Genomic DNA, 18066 nt, shown 5'->3' with positions numbered 1-18066 from the left:
CAGTAATCTTGAGTTGGGTTGTGTCCCAGAGCCTAGGATTTTATTTGCTAATTACAGCCCATTTGCCGCTCCCTGAAGGAACAACTAGCCTCCTGTTTCCTAAATTCCCCATCCTGGCCATACTCTGGAGGAGCCACAGTGGCTGCAGTGACATTTCGCCACTTCTTGGTGTGTGGCTTGCCCTGGGGGATGCTGGCATTCTTTTTGGTGAGAGTGGCCATATCTATCACAGTTACAGGTGTGGGTTTTCAAAATAACGTATCCCAACAGGCAAACCCATACAGTATAAAACTGAGCACACGGGAGGAATCTTACTAGTGCAGAGTGGGGAAAGAGCAGGGAAGATTTCCTAAAAGTGTGTTAGAAGCTGGGTTTCACAGGAAGCAAGTGGATGTGAATGCAGCACACACCTTGCATCATCAGGATGAGAGGCACATCTGTCTAGCCTCAGCTTGGAGCTGTGTTCCCCTGTGTGCTCAGTGCCAGGGCATTTTTTTTAAATTATTATTTACACATTCATCAGAAAGGGCACCAAGAGAAGCCTTTCATGTTTGTAAACTCTATTAAAATCAAAATCTAAAAAGTATATGATAGAGTTGTTGATAGCCCAGAATGTATAGAAATTATGAGTGTCCCCACCTGGATGGAAGCAATTAAACTATGTCTGACATTGGTATTAAGTAGCGAATTTTTGATAAAAACTAACAAGCATGTCTTCTATGATAGTAAAGAGATATATGATCACAGGGTGCGATATACAGTCCATGGAAGATTTTGTCATTTTGTTGTTGCTGTTTTGAGAAAATCTTACTCTGTCGCCCAGGCTGGAGTGCAGTGGTGCCATCTCAGCTCACTGCAACCTCCGCCTCCCAGGTTCAAGCGATTCTCCTGCCTCAACCTCTCGAGTAACTGGGACTACAGGCACACGCCACTACACCTGGCTAGTTTTTATATTTTTAGTAGAGATGGGGTTTCATCATGTTGGTCAGGCTGGTCTCAAACTCCTGACCTCAGGTGATCCACCCGCTTCAGCCTCCCAATAGTTCTGGGATTACAGTTGTGAATCACTGTGCACAGCTGTTTTTGTTTCTATTGTTTTCAGTAAAAAGATAGGGCATTCACTTGTCTGCCTATGCAACTCTCTGCTTAGTCCAGACAGACTCAGGTGGTGGACTGGAGCGTGCTTATGTCAGTGTCTGAAATGAATGAGGTGTGACCCCGAGAGGGGGAACTCTAGGTTGGGCATCCATTCTCCCATTGGTTTTGAGTGTGAGGCCCAACGAGCACAGCCCCTCAAGTCCTGCCGGTGACAGAGTTTTGCCACAGGTTGGGTGCTTAGGCTGCCTAGAACTGGCAGGTCCCAGGCCTGCACTATCCTCTCCCAACCTCTCCCAACCAGGGCAGACTGAAGCAGTGATGGCGTCCCCCTGCCTGGCCCCTGTGGGCTGAGCCATATCTGAAGCTTACAGCCCATGGGGGAAGTGAGGCCCTTCGGAGCTGCTGCTTATCTGTGGCTTCTGCCTCCCAGGGCCTCTGCACAGTGATGGTGACAGTGATCAAATGAAAGAGCACTAGGGTAATAACACTTGGTCACAGATGTTCTGCTGCTGCAAAAATGAATAAAAGTCACTGTTGTGAATAAAAAACCACCCTCTCTCTGTATTCCATGTCACCCTGTGTACTATTTCAGGGTATTTTGAGACAGTTTTTCATCAAGGGATCCTCCCACATCAGGCTTTGGAGTAACTGGGATTACAGGCGCGTGCCACCATGCCCAGCTCCACCTGTGTTTTCACAACAGATATTGAACACAGAAGAAACAGCATGCAGCACCCTGTGAAAACACAAGCGGTGCCAGGCGTGGTGGCACACACCTGTAATCCCAGCTACTCCGGAGCCTGAGGCCAGGGGATCCCTTGAACCCAGAATTTTGAGGCTGCGGTAGTGAGTCCATCTAAAAAAAAAAAAAGAAAAAGAAAACATAAGTGGTTTCATTAGAATCAAGCTAGAAAGTTTTTGCATAAAATCTTGAGTTTAGAAATGCCTTCTTGTTAGACCTTACTAGTAATCAATGAATACAAATTAAAATAATAAAATATTTTCAGCCTGACACATTCGGCAGAGACAGTACAGGAAAATGGCCACTTATACACTATTGCTGGAACCAAAAATTGGGGTAATGCTCTAGAAAGCAATGTTTGGCATTACATATTAAAAGCCGTAAAATATTTGACTTCTGGAATAATGGTGGCCTAAACACTGGCTAAAAACCCCCCACCTCTTCAAAAACTAACCAAAAGAGCTTTGAAGTAAAGACAAAGGCTTCAATAGCACCAAAATAGGAGATTGCTGCCAGTAATTTGGGCTAAATGGAAGGAAGCCAGGAGTGCACAGCTCCTGTCTCAACACAACAGAGTAGCGTTAGGGAAACAAGTGTGCAGTTTCCAGCGCATGCCCGCGCCTTTCCTTTAATTTCAAGGAACGGGCGTGGCAACTTGGTCAGGATCACCACAGATCAGCAGCTTTCCACAGCCTGGGCCACAGACTGGAAGAAAATGTGGTGGCCACATCTTTCTGTTTTTCGGTGACCTGGTGCCTAGAGTTTGCTTCAGTGTCAGGGAAAACCCGTCGCTTCAGACTCTAGATGTTCAAGCAAGGGCAGAGAGTGAGAGCCGTGGGGGAAATGGAAAAGTGTATAAAATGATGTATGAAATCTAAAATCTATAATTATGTATAAAATCTAAACGTATAAAATTAAGAAATTTGGCCAGGTGCAGTGGCCCACGTCTGTAATCCCAGCAGTTTGGAAGGCCTAGACAGGTGGATCATCTGAGGTCAGGAGTTCAAAACCAGCCTGGCCAATATGGTGAAATCCAGTCTCTACTAAAAATACAAAAAAAAAAAAAAAAAAAAAAAAAAAAAAAAAATTAGCCAGGTGTGGTGTTGCATGTCTATAATCTCAGCTACTGAGGTGACTGAGAAACAAGAATCACTTGAACCTGGGAGGCAGAGGTTGCAGTGAGCTGAGCTCGAGTCACTACACTCTAGCCTGGGTGACAGGGCGAGATTCCATCTCAAAGAAATTCCACTGAGGAACATAAAACTGAGTATGTAAAGAAACATTTATCTCTCAATTATACTTAATATAACAATTTAATTAAATTTTAATATAATCCTAATAATTTTGAAATGAATTTTGGAATGGGAGAAGCATGATCAAATGATTCTTAAGTTCATCTAGATGAACACACATCAGAGAATAGCTAGGAAGAGTCCACAAAAGAAGCCACACACTAGGGCTGAATGATTGTGGAGCCACCACCATTAACGTTCTAAGGGGAAATTATTTTCCCTGTCCAGCCAGCCAGTTAACTGAATATGATGGTAGAAAAGGGAAATTTTCATACATCCAGAAAATATGTCTCGCCATATTCTTTCTTAAGAAGGAAACCTGGGCGATAGAATGGGAGTAAACTCCAAAAATCAGTGAGGTTCTGGAGGGCTTGGAGCTGAAGGGTTTCACAGAATGATGAGATGATTAAGAGCTCGAGGCTGTGATAAAGGAGATGAGAAGCTGTGCGAGGAGGCCAGGGTCCCACTATGATGCAGGCCTTCTGTGTCAGAACAGAATGGCAGCAGCCATGAGGAGAATGTTAGGACTTAAAAGCAACAGTCAGAATGGGCAGGAGGCCAGATGAGAAGGAGGCATGAAGTCCTCCTCCCAGTAAGGAAAAACCCCAAACAAGCAGACACTGTAGGAAAAAACCAAACTTTTGAAGAAAGGCAGGGTCCAAATCTGGAGCACACTAAAATGTGGGGTGATTTTGGACGACTGGTAGGGTAACAGAGGAACTCCTTTGAATGATGCTTTGAGTGGCGAAGGTCACGATGGTGGAACTATAGAGGACACGTGCCCAGAACTGACTTCTGTGATGCTGCTTGTGGTTTTCAGCTTCCAGAATCATTCTAGTCAGAGAGCACAAAGGACTTAAATGTGCTTCCAGAAAAGGAAGCAAATGTTCTCAACTGTGGCAGTTTACAACTTGACCAGGTAGAGGGAAGAAAGGGGAATTTACTCCTGACATACAAAGTAGAGTCAGGAAGTGTTGTCCACACCCAATGGGACAAAAAATAGAAGTTCACGGATATTATTTAAGGTCACAAACATAGCTAATATTAATACGGGCACGAAAATTAGCTATGTGTCTACAGTGTAAGGAGGAGGCAGATGCATGGTGCCTGAGTCCTCATTTGTCCTGGAGGAAGTCAGTAGAAAATGCCTTCATTTTAGAAATCTAGTAGTAGTCGTGTAAGCGTATTACAGAGATATGGAAATAATCCATAACTAAACAGAAATTTAAAGTTAGTTCTCTGAAGGACCAGGATTGAAGGAACAGGTTTTCATTTTATTTAAATACAATCTATATATACTATAATATATGCATTTATTACCTTGATAATGTTTTTGTTATGGCATCATGATTAAGCAACTTTGTTATGCCACAGAATGTGTACGCCATAAATCTTGCAAAGTGTAAATTAAGTAATTTGTAAATTAAGTAATCTTGACAAAACTAAACAAAAATTTATCTTTGGTAGGTGTCAATCAGTAGTGTTAGTTTTGGTGCAGTTGCAACCTGTTTATTTTTTTTTCTTAAACTGAGACCATATTTTGTACACTTGACTTACTATTTTTGTTTTATAATAGTGAATAATCTATATGGGGATATCAGTTGATGTTCTTTCTTGGCAAAAGCTATATATTTTAAATTACTGATTCCAGTCTCTTTGTCTTTTTAACCTAGAAGAGGAATCTTTTGTTGGCATTTGAAGCAGCTGAAAGTGTAGGCATCAAACCCAGCCTGGTAAGTATCCTATTTTGTATCCTTGTGATACTTTAATTGTATGAGAAATAACTTTATGCCATCTGATAAACGATTTCTTGTAGAACATTGACATCTGTTTGCCAAAAGTCTGTTGCTCTCAATACCTGATAGAGAGTTATCCAGCTGGTCTAATCACATATGAACATATGATTTAGAGATTTTCAAGTCTAAGAGATTTTCAGTCACATAAGGTTTCATATGGACCAATTTCAGTTCTGGAAACACAGTGGACTGAATTATTATTAGAGCCCTCTTGTTCAGAGCACCTAGAGATCTGAATAAAATGCTATTTTAAAAAATATCAACACATAGCTAAGCTCTCAGGAAAGAATGGGAAATACCCAGATGCCAGAAATGTAAAACAAAGCAGAAACCAGGCACAACTGAGCCTGCAAAACTCGGCAGGGGTGGGTGGGGGACGGTGGGCCAAGCAAACACCAAGTCTGCATAAAGCCAAGGCTCACAACATGCTGCTCTTCTTAATGAAAGCAGAAATCTCTAAAACTCCACCGGCCAGCCCAACGAGGTGATAAAGAAACTGGTCTCCACCTGGGATTTTGTGTATGCGCACTCACGCAGAGAGAGGAAAAGAAGAGAGAGAAAAGAGAGACGGTCTCTTGCAAGGAAAGGAAACGGGACCAGATGAGGTTTAGAGTCCAAATTTATAATATCTGTGCTGCATGAAGCCCTTGGTATACTCTTGGATGCAGGAAGCCCCTGGGCTGATACTACAGTGGCTACTAAAAAGTGACAAAACACTTGAGAAAATGATCTACTTGAGCTAGTCAGCAGATATAGCAAACAAAAGGATTATCTACCAGAACTTGAGATGATAAATAATAAGAGACTACAAAAAGACTATTTAAACATATGAAAGAGATAAAAGGAGGAATAGAAACCACAAGGAAGGAAGGATTCTATTTAAAAAAGAGATTTGTAAAAAGAATCAAATAACACTTCTAGAAATGAAAATTTGGAATTAAGACCACAATATGTGTTGCCAATCATTAGATACAGCAGAAGAGAGAAATACTAAGTTGGAAAATAAATATGGGGAAGTCACCCAAAATATAAAAGAGACATTAAAAAATATAAAATATAATGGTAAGATTTAATTAGTATGTGTTCAGCTTCAAGAAATGGAGAACCCAACCAGCAGTTGCTTAAACCATAAAAATGTTAATTTTCTTAACAACAGTAGTTTTAGGACTGGTTCACCACTCAGTACTATAATCAAAGCCCCAGAATGTCTCCTATCCATGCTCACCATCTTTAATCTGTTGCTTTTGTCCCCATGTTTGTTCCTTTATAGTTGAAGGTAGCTGCCAAACTTCAGACATCACTTCCACCTATAGGACAGGAAGAAGGGAAAGAGATAGAGCAAGTGCCTTCTATCTTTCCCTTTAAAGAATGAAAGTAAAAGGCTCCCTGGGTTTCTCCAGCTCATTGGCAGTACTCTGTTACTTGGTCCCCAGATGCAAGGGCATTTGAGGAAGTGAGTGTATGAACAGTTTTCAGTTTCTTTAGTGGGAAGCCTGCAAGGGAGAGAGCTTGGGAATGACTGTTGGGCTATCTAAATAATAGTGTCTGTCTCAGAGTTTAAGAGACATGGACCAAAAAAAATCAGGCGATGGCCATGTCCCATGCCCAGAGGGAATTCCAGATGAAAAGAATAGAAAGAATGGAATGGAGATGATATTTGAAGATATGATGCCTGAAAATTTTCCAGAATGATGAAAAGAGAATGAAAGAGTCCACAGATTCTTTAGTCATCTCAAGCAGGATGAATAAAACAAAATATCCATCCAGACACATTATAATGAGACTACAGAAAAAGCAAAGACAGATAATCTATTAAAAATTTCTGCTAACCAGTAATAAAAATACAACCTAGTAGGAAATTATCAAAGGCTAGAATAGAAAATTCGTAGAAGATCATCACAAATGGTCAATGAAGATTTTTAAAGATGTTCAATCTCATTAGGGATCGGGAAAATCTAAGCTGAAATAAAAATGAGATACAATTCCGGCTGGGTGCAGTGGCTCACCCCTGTAATCCCAGCACTTTGGGAGGCCGAGGTGTGTGGATCACCTGAGGTCAGGAGTTCGAGACCAGCCTGGCCAGCATTGCAAAACCCTGTATCTACTAAAAATACAAAAAATTAGCTGGACATGATGGTGGGTGCCTGTAATCCCAGCTACTTGGGAGACTGAGGCAGGAGAATCGCTTGAAACCAGGAGATGGAGGTTTCAGTGAGCCAAGATTGCAGCATTGCACTCCAGCCTGGGCGACAAGAGCGAAACCTCATCTCAAAAAAAAAAAAAAAAAAATACAATTCTAACCCTCAAAGCACGTGGGGAATCTGAGAAATGAAAAAGTGAATGTACATCTATTGTGAAATCTCATCACCATGAGCAGTGCTATGCCAGTATAATTTTGAAACAGCATGGACAGTTTTATAGAAAAATACAAGTATATGTCTTCAAATATTAAATGTAAATATTCCTACAAAACTTACTCAAAAAGAAATAAAACTTTAACCATTAAAGAGGTTGAATTTGTGCTTTAAAATGTAGTCACACACACAAAGAAAATATATCCCCATTAGCCCAGATTTTGCTAAATTTTTAAGACACAGATATTCCTATTGTGTATTTACAAGTCCAGGAAATTTAAAAAGGTGTGAGGAAACTTACACATCTGACCAGGGTGGAGTAGCAGGGATCTCCCTTCAGAAACAACAGAACTAATGAGTACCAACAGAGAGATCAGGTAAGGATAAAGATACAGTGAGACCTTGTTGGAAGATTATATTTTACACAGAATACATTTTTCTTTGTAGTGTTGTAATTAATATTTACTTCTTTTTAAATTTAATATCTTTTTCTTAATTTTCGTCTAATGCGCTTTAGCAGTTAGTGAATGAGGTCATTTTGTTGTCCTAGTTGTCAGAGCCCGGGGTTTTGTCTGTGTGGATGGTCTGTGAAGAGCTGCTGACACACATGATAATTAATCTCAAAGGCACTTAGGAGTGTTTGTGAGCACTTTCCCAGCTTATTCCACCAACAAAATAGAAATTTCCTACATTCTTAAATTTGCTTTTCAATACTTGGATGTTGATCGAAAAATCCAGTATATTACACATGACACTTTAAAACTACACCCAGTCAGAAGTGACAGCAGTAATACCCAAATCTTCAATCAAGTTCTGTTGTTAGATTATGCCAGGAAAATTATATGTTTATATTCAAGTAAATATAAGTTTCTGGGGTATAACATATTAGGATGAGATCTTTGTTTTTATAATTTCAGCTTTTATTTTAGATTCAAGGAGTACATGTACAGGTTTGTTACATGAGTACACTGGATGATGCTGAGGTTTGGGGTATGATTGATCCTGTCACCCAGGTAGTGCACATAGTAGCCAATAGTTTTTCAGCCCTTGCGTCCCTCCCTCCCTTCTTCCTCTTGTAGTCCCCAGTGTCTACTGTCCCCATCTTTATGTCCACGACTACCCAATGTTGAGCTCCCACTTACAAGTGAGAATATGTCTTATTTGGTTTTCTGTTTGTGCATTAGTTTGCTGAGGATAATGGCCTCTAGCTGAATCCGTGCTGCTGCAAAGGACATGATTTTGTTCTTTTTATGGCTGCATAGTATTCCATGGTATATATGTACCATATTTTCTTTATCCAGTCTACTGTGTTTTTTTTGTTTTTTTTTTGTTTGTTTGTTTGTTTGTTTTGAGACGTTGCCCAAGCTAGAGTGCAATGGTGCAGTCTTGGCTCACTGCAACCTCCGTCTCCCAGGTTCAAGCAATTCTCTTGCCTCAGCCTCCTGAGTAACTGGGATTATAGGCATGCACCACCACACCCAGCTAATTTTTTTTTTTTTTTTTTTTTTTTTTTAGTAGAAATGGGGTTTCACCATGTTGGCCAGGCTGGTCTCGAACTCCTGACCTCAGGTGATCCACCTGCCTCAGCCTCCCAAAGGGCTGGGATTACAGGTTGTGAGCCACCGCACCTGGCCCTTTATCCAGTCTACTGTTGATGGACACCTAGATTGATTTCATGTCTTTGCTATTGTGACTAGCACTGCGATGAACATAAGTGTGCATGTGTTTTTGGTAGAACGATTTCTTTTCTTTTGGATATATACCCAGTAATGGGATTGCTGGGTCAAATGGTAGTTCTAAGTTCTTTGAGAAATCTCCAAATTGCCTTCCACAGTAACTGAACTAATTTACATTTCCACAAAGAGTGTATTCCCTTTTCTCCACAGCCTTGTCAGCATCTGTTACTTTTTGACTTTTTATCAATAGCCGTTCTGACTGGTGTGAGATGATGAGATCTTTAAAAGTGAAGCTCTATAGTGTTCCCCAGATATTAGAAAGTGTTCTTCCTCAGCCACCATGTAAGGAGAGCATCTTAGCCCAATTGCAGGTGTGAGCAACTCCCCAGAAAAGGAATTAGGTGAGGAAGGATATGTGACATCACTGTCATAAAAACAGCCAAAACATGTGTCCCCAGGGCTGCTGTGTCTTTACCAGGCCATGTAGTCCATGAGGGCTGTTGCTCACTGCGTGCCAGCATGCCCACCAGGAGCGGCAGGACTGGGTGCTGGCATGCCCCCGTGGAGGGAGGTCACCACACAGCAATTCCTGAGGCATGGCTGGGCCTACTCTGCAAGCGTAAACATGATGAGCTGTGCTTAAATAGCGAATTTGTGCTTTATTTTGTGAAAAGCATTTTTTTTTCATATTTACTGTATGTATTTACTGTTTACCATTCTGGGCATTTTTCATGTATGGACTTGTTGGACCATCATGGAGGTCCTGCGAGGTGGATGCACTCTACAGGAGGAAACTGAGGCATATGGCTTTTGAGCAGGAAAGGCAAGAGGCAAGGCCAGGCAGGCAGCTCCAGATCCCATGCCCTCAACCACCCTGACAGCTGTGTCTGCCTTCTGGACATATCTTGTTAGATTTAGACCTTAGTGGATTTTTCTTTCTTTTTCTTTTTTTTTTTTTTTTTTTTTGGTACTATTGTAAATGGTATTGTTTTTCTTATTACAAAATGCATTTGTTCAATCGGTATATAGGACAGCAATTGACTTTTGTATACTAACTTTGTATCCTGAGACTTAGCTAAACCTGTGTCTAAATGCTTTGGGATTTTCTAAACAATCATGTCTGCAAATAAAGGCAGTTTTATATCTTCCTTTCCAATCTGCATGCCATTTGTTTCTTTTTCATGCCGTTTTGCACTAGCTAGAACTTCCAGGACGGTTTTTTTTTTGTTGTTTTTGTTTTTGTTTTTGATTTTGAGATGGAGGCTTGCTCTGTCACCCAGGCTGGAGTGCAATGGCGTGGTCTCAGCTCACTGCAACCTCTGCCTCCCAGGTTCAAGTGATTCTCCTGCCTCAGCCTCCAGAGTAAGTGGGATTGCAGGCACCTGCCACCATGCCTGGCTAAGTTTTTTGTATTTTTAGTATAGATGGAGTTTCAACATGTTTGCCAGGCCCGTCTTGAACTCCTGACCTCAGGTGATCCACCCGCCTCGGCCTCCCAAAGTGCTGGGATTACTGTCCAGTACAGTTTTAAATAGGACAGATGAGAAAGGGCATCCTTGCCTTGTTCCTGATTTTATGGGAGGAGTGTTCAAGTCTTTCACCATTCAGTATGATGTCAGCTGTTGGTTTTTTAAACATATCCTTTATTAGGTGAAAGAGGTTCCCTTCTGTTCCTAGTTTGTTGAGAGTTACCACATATAAAAACTGTCTTGATTGTGGAATTTTGTGTGATGCTTTTTCTTTATCTGTTGATTTGATCATCTGGTTTTTCTCATTCAGTTAGTTAATGTGATGAATTACATCAGTTTATGAATGTTAAACCAGCCTTGTGTTCCTGGGATGAACCTCACTTGATCATGATGTATTATACTTTTATAGGTTAATAGATTGTGTACTCATGAGAAATTGGCGTGTAGATTTCCTGTGATGTTTGTGTCTAGTTTTGGTATCAGGATAATGCTGGGATCATAGAATGAGTTGGGAACTCTTCTCTCCTCTTCCATTTGTTGAAGAGGTTGTATAGAATTGGTATTATTTCTTTCTTAAGTATTCAATAGAATTCATGAGTGAAATCATCTGGGTCTGGTATCTTTTGGAGGGTCGTAACTACTAATTCAAAGAAATGTCATGGACTTTAAGATTGTTACTAATGCAGCATACTCTGTCTTCTGAAATGTACAAAATATCTTTTCACAAATTCTCAAATATGTTAACAATGTACTAAATATTTTTAGTTCAGTTATGAAGTTCAAGCGTGTAAAATAGTCTGCTCAAAACTGTCAATATTGACTGGACTTCTGAGTCCTCTCTGAGATTAAAGACACACCCTTCCCATCATACAGAGGAAAGTGTGCAATGTGCCATCTCTCTTGTGTTTGTAGGCATCCCTTCTTTTCCCAGAGCTCACCTGTCTCCAAAATTGCATGCCCAATTCTTCATCACTTCCTTTCTGTAAGTCATGTTAGCAACCCGCCTTGGTAAGGATTTTAGCTTGCCAGGCCTCAGTCTCTGTGCAATCATGACTACAGCAGTGTAGGTAGAAGGACACATTCTATCCTTGTATTCTGTGGAAGTTTGTTTTTCTTTTAAAATTGTTCTAGGTGTACCTGCATGGAAAGTTCTACCAACTCCTCTTCCACTCCTTTCCCATGATTAATGATATGCTGATAAGTTCTTAGCATCACCAGGGAGCAGAACAGGTGAAGTCTGTTCAGATGTTGAATTGGGACGAATGGCTCATTAACAGCCTCAGCCAGCTTTGTCAACGCCCAGGAACGGATGTGCTAAGTTCAGCCTTACTTCCATGGCATCTCTGCTTCTGGCTTTACGTCAGGGTCCTTTCCTACTATTCTCTTGTAACCACACAGGAATCCTAATTCAATCCCAAAGTTCATTATTAAATATGTCCAGTGGCACAAATTTCAGAAAAGTTTGACTGAGTGCCTGACAAGATGCCCACATTCTTGCCCTTCCCTTTCTGGCCTGGACATTATGCATGCTCATTACAAGCTTACTTGCGAAATGAACAAAAATAGTAAAAACCAGCAAATTAGCAAAAGTAAAAATAAAAATAAGCCAAAAAAATCACCAAACTATGTTAAATATTAAATAACAACAACAACAAAAACATGTTAAATGGTAACACTTAATGCTGGTAAAATAAATGGTTGCATTTGAAATTGGTTCAAGGCTTTTGTGATAATCCTACTCTTAGGAAGTTATCTTGAGGGACTAGTTCGACAGAAGAAAATGATACTGCACAAAGATCCTGATTGCAAAGTCTGTGGTGCTGACGAGGTGAGCATACACAGCACGCCATGTCCCTTGTTGGACAGCAGTTTCCCTGGTCAGTGCGCATCCACTAGAATGGCAGCCCACACAATGGCACAGCAGCACGGGGACCCGGGTGTGAAATGCTCAGCGCACGTAATAGCACAGCCCACATAATAGCACGTGCACTGTGCTGGGAGCCTGGGGAATTAGAGGTGGCTTCAAATGTAATTTAGAAACTTGGAAGTCATTTTAATAGTGAAATTATTATTAGTGAGTTTTGCTTTTCAAAACTTGTTAAAATGCTGTCATATGGTTAAAAGATGAAAGTGGTGGAGGTCATGTTTTCCATTTTTGGAAAGAGACAGTATCTCCTGAATAAGTGAGAGGAAAAGGCCTTTAACCCATCGTTTTCAGCACCACCTGTGCTGGTCTTCACATTCTGTCTGTGTAAGTGGAGGGTTTCTAGGCAGCGTAAGCCCTAACTAAACTGATTGAAGTCCTTGAGGGGAAGAGGTCTGTGATGTTCTGACTTGTGATCTATACCCCATTCCCTTCCCCTGCAGGAACTCAGTGAGATGCTGTACACGGACCGGCCTGACTGGCAGAGCGTGATGCAGTACGTGGCCCAAATCTACAAGTACTTTGAGACGTAACCATGGAGGGCCTGGAGCAGCCACCACTGCCACCTGCTGCAGCTTGTCCTGGAAGCGCCTGATCACTGTCCACTGACCCTGCTCTGCCCACCACCCAGCTGCCTAGACTTCAGAGGCAGGCTCAATCCAAGTGGACCAACACCCAAATAGGAAAGAGTGGGTCCCACTGTGTACCTGTCTCAAATGCAAACGCAGCTGGACTGTAAATTGGGGACTCTTTGATCTCCCATGGGATGCTTCTAAAGAGCCCAGCCTCCCTCCTTCCAGACCAAGACCCCACACCCAGGCTTGTTTTGCTGATTCCATTGGGTGACTGAACACATCATCTGCAGAATTTCAGACAAAGAGCATCTCTAAATCAGGCTTTTGGTTGCTGTTGTTAAAAATATCCTGGCTTTGCCTTTATGAAACCTTTGCCCTTGGCTCGGTGTGGTAGCTCGTGGCTGTAATCCCAGCACTTTAGGAAGCCAAGGCAGCAGGATCATTTGAGCCCAGGAGTCCAAGGCTGTAGTGAGTTGTGAGCATACCCCTGCACTCCAGCCTGTGTGAAAGAGCCAGACCCTGTCCCAAAAAAACAATAAACAAAAAACAAAACTTTGCCCTGTGAACCCTCCCTTCCCCCCTCCTCCCCAAAAAAGAAAACAACAAAACACAAAAAATAAACGTTTGTTCCAGGGCAATCTGGAAACGTGCGCACTCAGCCCTTTGGGGAAAGATGGGAGTTCTAGGTAACAATATTAACACCTAGAGCTTGATTCACTTTTAGCTCTCACAGTCCCTTATTTGATTCATTGTAGCAAAAGGAAAGCCTGTGAGAATGCAAGGGGGCCCCTGACTGCTTTACTGGAGCCCCTGGGAGGCGCCCCACACCTCTGCCACCACAGTCTGTGTGCTCCCGAGCAGCCGGTGGCTTTCACACTAGAGAAACTGCAGTCCTCATCCCCCGCACCTTTGTCCTCCCGTTCTTCACACTCCCATTCACACCCACACAGGCTTGTCCCCCACAGAACTTGACAGGAGGTCACACGTGTGGGAATGGCCTGTGTCTGCTTTGCAGGGTGGAGCAGGCTGAGGGTGTGTGCCTCTGGGGATGCTGGGCTGACAGCAAATCCGGACAGTATTTCAGCTCTGGACTGATGTGGCCTTTAATGCTTCCCCAGGCCTCTTACATCCGCATGGGAAAAAGAAGCCCTTAGGGGTGGGCGGTGAAGGCCCATTTATACTTAACGAAGAAGAATGCAATTGCCCTGGCACCCTACTGGTCACCTTAAGTGGCAACAGAGCCCCCCCCAGAGCCGCCCCAGTCCCTCGGAAGTGCTTGGTCCGGCCCGGGTGCCCATCTGGTGGCTCTGTGGCATTCTTCTGGGCAGATCTGTGTACACTACACAGTGAGTGAGGGCGTGGCTCACACAGGTGGTTGAGGGAAATAGGTAATGCCCATCCCTTGCTGTTTTCAGTGCCAAATTGCCCATTAGTGCCCCTCCAACAAAGGATCATCCTTCCAGTGTGTCACCGAGAATGACAGTGACTGCCATTACTACTCAAAGTACATTCTGATTGCTGATCTGAGCCACTGGTTCAGAGCCAGGTTCTAGAGGCTGCAGGTGCAACCCCTGACCATTCCTGGAGAGGTAGGAGCTCAGTCCCCTCCTCCAAGTCAGACCTTTGCAGAGGTGGCAGCTGGGCCGCACAGGTCAGCGGATCTCTGAGTCTCAAGCCACCTTGAGACTAACAGGACCCCAGCCCTGTTAGTGCATCCCAGCCGCAGCTCTGCGTCAGAACCTCCAGCGGACCCTTTTGAAAACACTCTTGGCTGCCCTAGTTGGTTGACTTCAGAATGTCTGGAATGGGACCAGAGATGCAGTCTACATGTTTTGAAAGTTCTTTAGGCGACTGAAGCACAGCTGCATGGAGCACCACTGAGGGGGTGGACACGTTTCCCTGGCAGCCACAAGGCAGGCAGCCTGGAGTTCCTGAGCAGCTGTTTGGCGATGGTCATTATATCAGCCATGCCTTTGTATGTAAATGAAGCTTGACACATAGTCACAACCAATTCAACCTGAAAGTTATTACTTCTGCTGCTTCAGGCACTTGTCTGAAGCATTTTTTATTAACCCTGTACTTGTACTTTACCCACCATTAAAGTGGGGGAAAGTAATATCCCAAGTAGTTGAGTTGAGCTGCTGGTTGTTAGATTTAAGCTGGAATTACTCCAGGGTTGTATGTGGGGAAGCAGTTGCTGTCTTGGGATGCCTGGAGTGGGAGTGGGTGTTTTCTGTTTTTTATTTTTGGTTCTGTTTTTTATTTTTATTTTTACTTATTTATTTTGAGATGGAGTTTCATTCTTATTGCCCACGCTGAAGGGCAATAGCACCGTCTCAGCTCACTGCAACCTCTGCCTCCCGTGTTTAAGCGATTCTCCTGCCTCAGCCTCCCATGTAGCTGGGATTACAGGTGCCCACCACCACACCCAGCTAATTTTTTTGTATTTTTAGTAGAGAGGGGGTTTCACCATGTTGGCCCAGCTGGTCTCAAACTCCTGACCTCGGGTTATCCACCTGCCTCGGCCTCCCAAAGTGCTGGGATTATGGGCATGAGCCACCGAACCTGGCTGTTTTTTGTTTGTTTGTTTTTGTTTTTGTTTGATAAGAGTCTTGCTGTGTCGCCCAGGCTGGAGTGCCAGTGGTGCGATTTCAGCTCACTCGGGTGAACCACCACATCCGGCCTGTGATTGGCTCCATTTTGAGTGATTACGTGTGAACCATCCAGAACCAGCTCTGAGCAATGGTGTGGTTTCCCTCCTGCCCCGCTGGGGCCATACCAGTCCCTCTCCAATGGGAGCCCAAGTTGCCAATGACTGTGGCCAAACTCCCCCATTTTTGTCTGTATCCTGCTGTCTTTAGGTTAAAAAGAAGGACAGAAACATGAAAGGCCATGTGCAATTTATTTTTACAACTCAAGGAGTTTCCCCGACTACCATTTTTTTTTTTTGCCAGTGGGTGTGCATGTAGAAGAGGAATGCCATGTCCTGTCCATAGAAACACACATGGTGGTGAGGCATGGTGGCTCATGCCTGTAATCCCAGCACTTTGGGAGGTTGAGGTGGGAGGATTGCTTGAGCCCAGGAGTAGGAGACCAGCCTGGGCAACATGGCAAGACCTGACTCTACAAAAAAAAAATTTTTTTCTTTTTTCTTTTTTTTCTTTTTTTTTTGAGAGAGCATCTCACTCTGTTACCCACGCTAGAATGGTGTGATCTTGGCTCATTACAACCTCTGCCTCCCAGGTTCAAGCGATTCTCCTGCCTCAGCCTCCTGAGTAGCTGAGATTACAAGAATGTGCCACCATGCCTGGCATATTTTTGTATTTTTAGTAGAAACAGTTTCACCATGTTGACCAGGCTGGTCTCGAACTCCTGACCTCAAGTGATATGCCTGCCTCAACCTCCCAAAGGGCTGGGACTACATGGGTGAGCCACCGCGCCTGGCCCAAAATTTTTTTTTTAAATTAGCTGGGTACAATGACAGGCACCTGTAGTCTCAGCTGCTTGGGAGGCTGAGGTGGGAGCAGCACTTGAGCCCAGGAGTTTGAGGCTGCAGTAAGCTGTGTTTGTGCCACTGCACTCTGGCCTGGGCAAAAGAGTGAGGCCTTGTCACACACACACACACACAAAGAAAAGAAAAGAAATACAGGTGGTGTTTCGGGGAAGGGCAGGTTCTGCTGGGGTCCTGGAACTGTGACTGATGGCCTCAGGAGTCCAGGAATAGGCCTTCTAGCATAGCAGCTAGTAGGGCTCCCCCAAGCCATCCACTGGCGTGTGGAGGCGCAGGACCTGGGGGAGGCAGTCCCCACCCCAGCTAGGCCAAGGGGTAGGGTTTTTAGGTCTGTTTTTAACAGAGCTCTGAGCACCAGGTGAAGGTGGAAAATTGGTAAACTGGGAAAACAAGGTCAGCATCTTACATTTTCTGTTCTCAGCAGAGCGTGCCATTCCGTTTCTGTCCTGAGGCTTTCAGAGGCCTGTACAACAGCCACATTTCTTTCCATCTTCCCTCAGCCAGTACAGTCATTTAAAATTCTTTGGTGGTTCTGAAGATCCTTTTTTTAATGTATAATTTTTACATGAAAGACAGCTGCAAAATGCAAGCCCCAGTAGAGTAGGGGAGTTTTTCAAGGCGAGAAGTTGCTGTCCTCTGCATCGAACATGGATTGATTTTTCCTTGTCTGATGGTAGCCCCCGGCCCCCGCCCTGTGGGGATAACATTCTCAGTAGCTTCTCTTGTCCTAGCCCCTTCTCATTTCAAAAATAATATGTCTTTTGTTTTCCTTTTTCTTTCCGTTGTTGTTTTACAGCTTTTGTAGAAACCAACCCAAGTAGATGCCGGTGGGTGTTAGATAAAAACAGACATCCCCAGGGCACAAGCCATCCAGCGGTGAGGAATCTCTGCCATGCTCTCTTCCCTACTGTCCACAAATGTTACAGAGACTCCCTTAGCCTCCCCCTCCTCTCCCCCACTGAGGGGCGGCTTGTGGAGATGAAGGACTCGGGCCCATAGATGCAGACCCCCTGCATCTATGCAAATCTAGCAATAGCTCTCACCCTTCCAAAGCTCGAGTGCCATTTTGAGATGACCTACCAATGACATAGAGTAAGGGACATAACCTCACAGCCTTTTTAGAAGCATTTTGAATATCTACGGTTGCCTCAATTCACTGGGCATTTCACTCCTCTGAACCAGGTTAGAATTTTGCTATATCTGTAGCATCCTGAGTAGCACACTAATTTTAACTACATTAGTTGAATGTAGTTGATACATCTGTGGCCTCGTCGTGTCTGTAAAGACCACACTAGATTGTACTCAGCAGTGTTAGGATATGACATGCTAATTAGATGTATTTATTCCCAGGAAAGTGTATGATAAATGACTGTAATATTTCTAATAAATATATTTTGTTTCTGATTTTTTTCTCAGTGACATTTATCATTAATATTTTTTCAAAGTGCCACGCTTACACTGAGTGTTTTCAAACCAGCATCTTCATGCATATATTCCGTGTTGGGTCACAATCTCCATGGCAGCTGCTCTTGCGGGTGGTGCTGGAATTTTCGGCAGAGGACTGGGCTCCTGCTGGCTCCTCTGCTTCCCGTGTACAGCTTTCTTGCTGAGGCCACAGGCTCATATGAA

The 18066-nt window shown here is 43.4% G+C and overlaps 1 protein-coding gene across 6 annotated transcripts in view; it reads left to right on the top strand.

The window, feature by feature from the left end:
- The window catches only part of SPECC1 (sperm antigen with calponin homology and coiled-coil domains 1), a 281070-nt gene extending 263227 nt beyond the window's left edge, over positions 1-17843 (top strand). For all 6 annotated transcript variants that reach the window (XM_050763865.1, XM_050763867.1, XM_050763866.1 and 3 more), the window contains 2 exons: positions 4806-4865; positions 12795-17843. In XM_050763865.1, the coding sequence (XP_050619822.1) occupies positions 4806-4865; positions 12795-12884 (150 nt within the window). In that variant the 3' untranslated portion in view covers positions 12885-17843. The remainder of the gene's footprint in view (positions 1-4805; positions 4866-12794) is intronic.
- The last annotated feature ends 223 nt before the right edge of the window (positions 17844-18066 follow it).

The sequence above is a fragment of the Macaca thibetana genome, chromosome 16 (assembly GCF_024542745.1).
Source record: "Macaca thibetana thibetana isolate TM-01 chromosome 16, ASM2454274v1, whole genome shotgun sequence".
NCBI lineage: Eukaryota > Metazoa > Chordata > Mammalia > Primates > Cercopithecidae > Macaca > Macaca thibetana.
The sequence above is the reverse complement of the archived record's forward strand: the minus strand, read 5'-3'. Positions and strand labels throughout refer to the sequence as shown.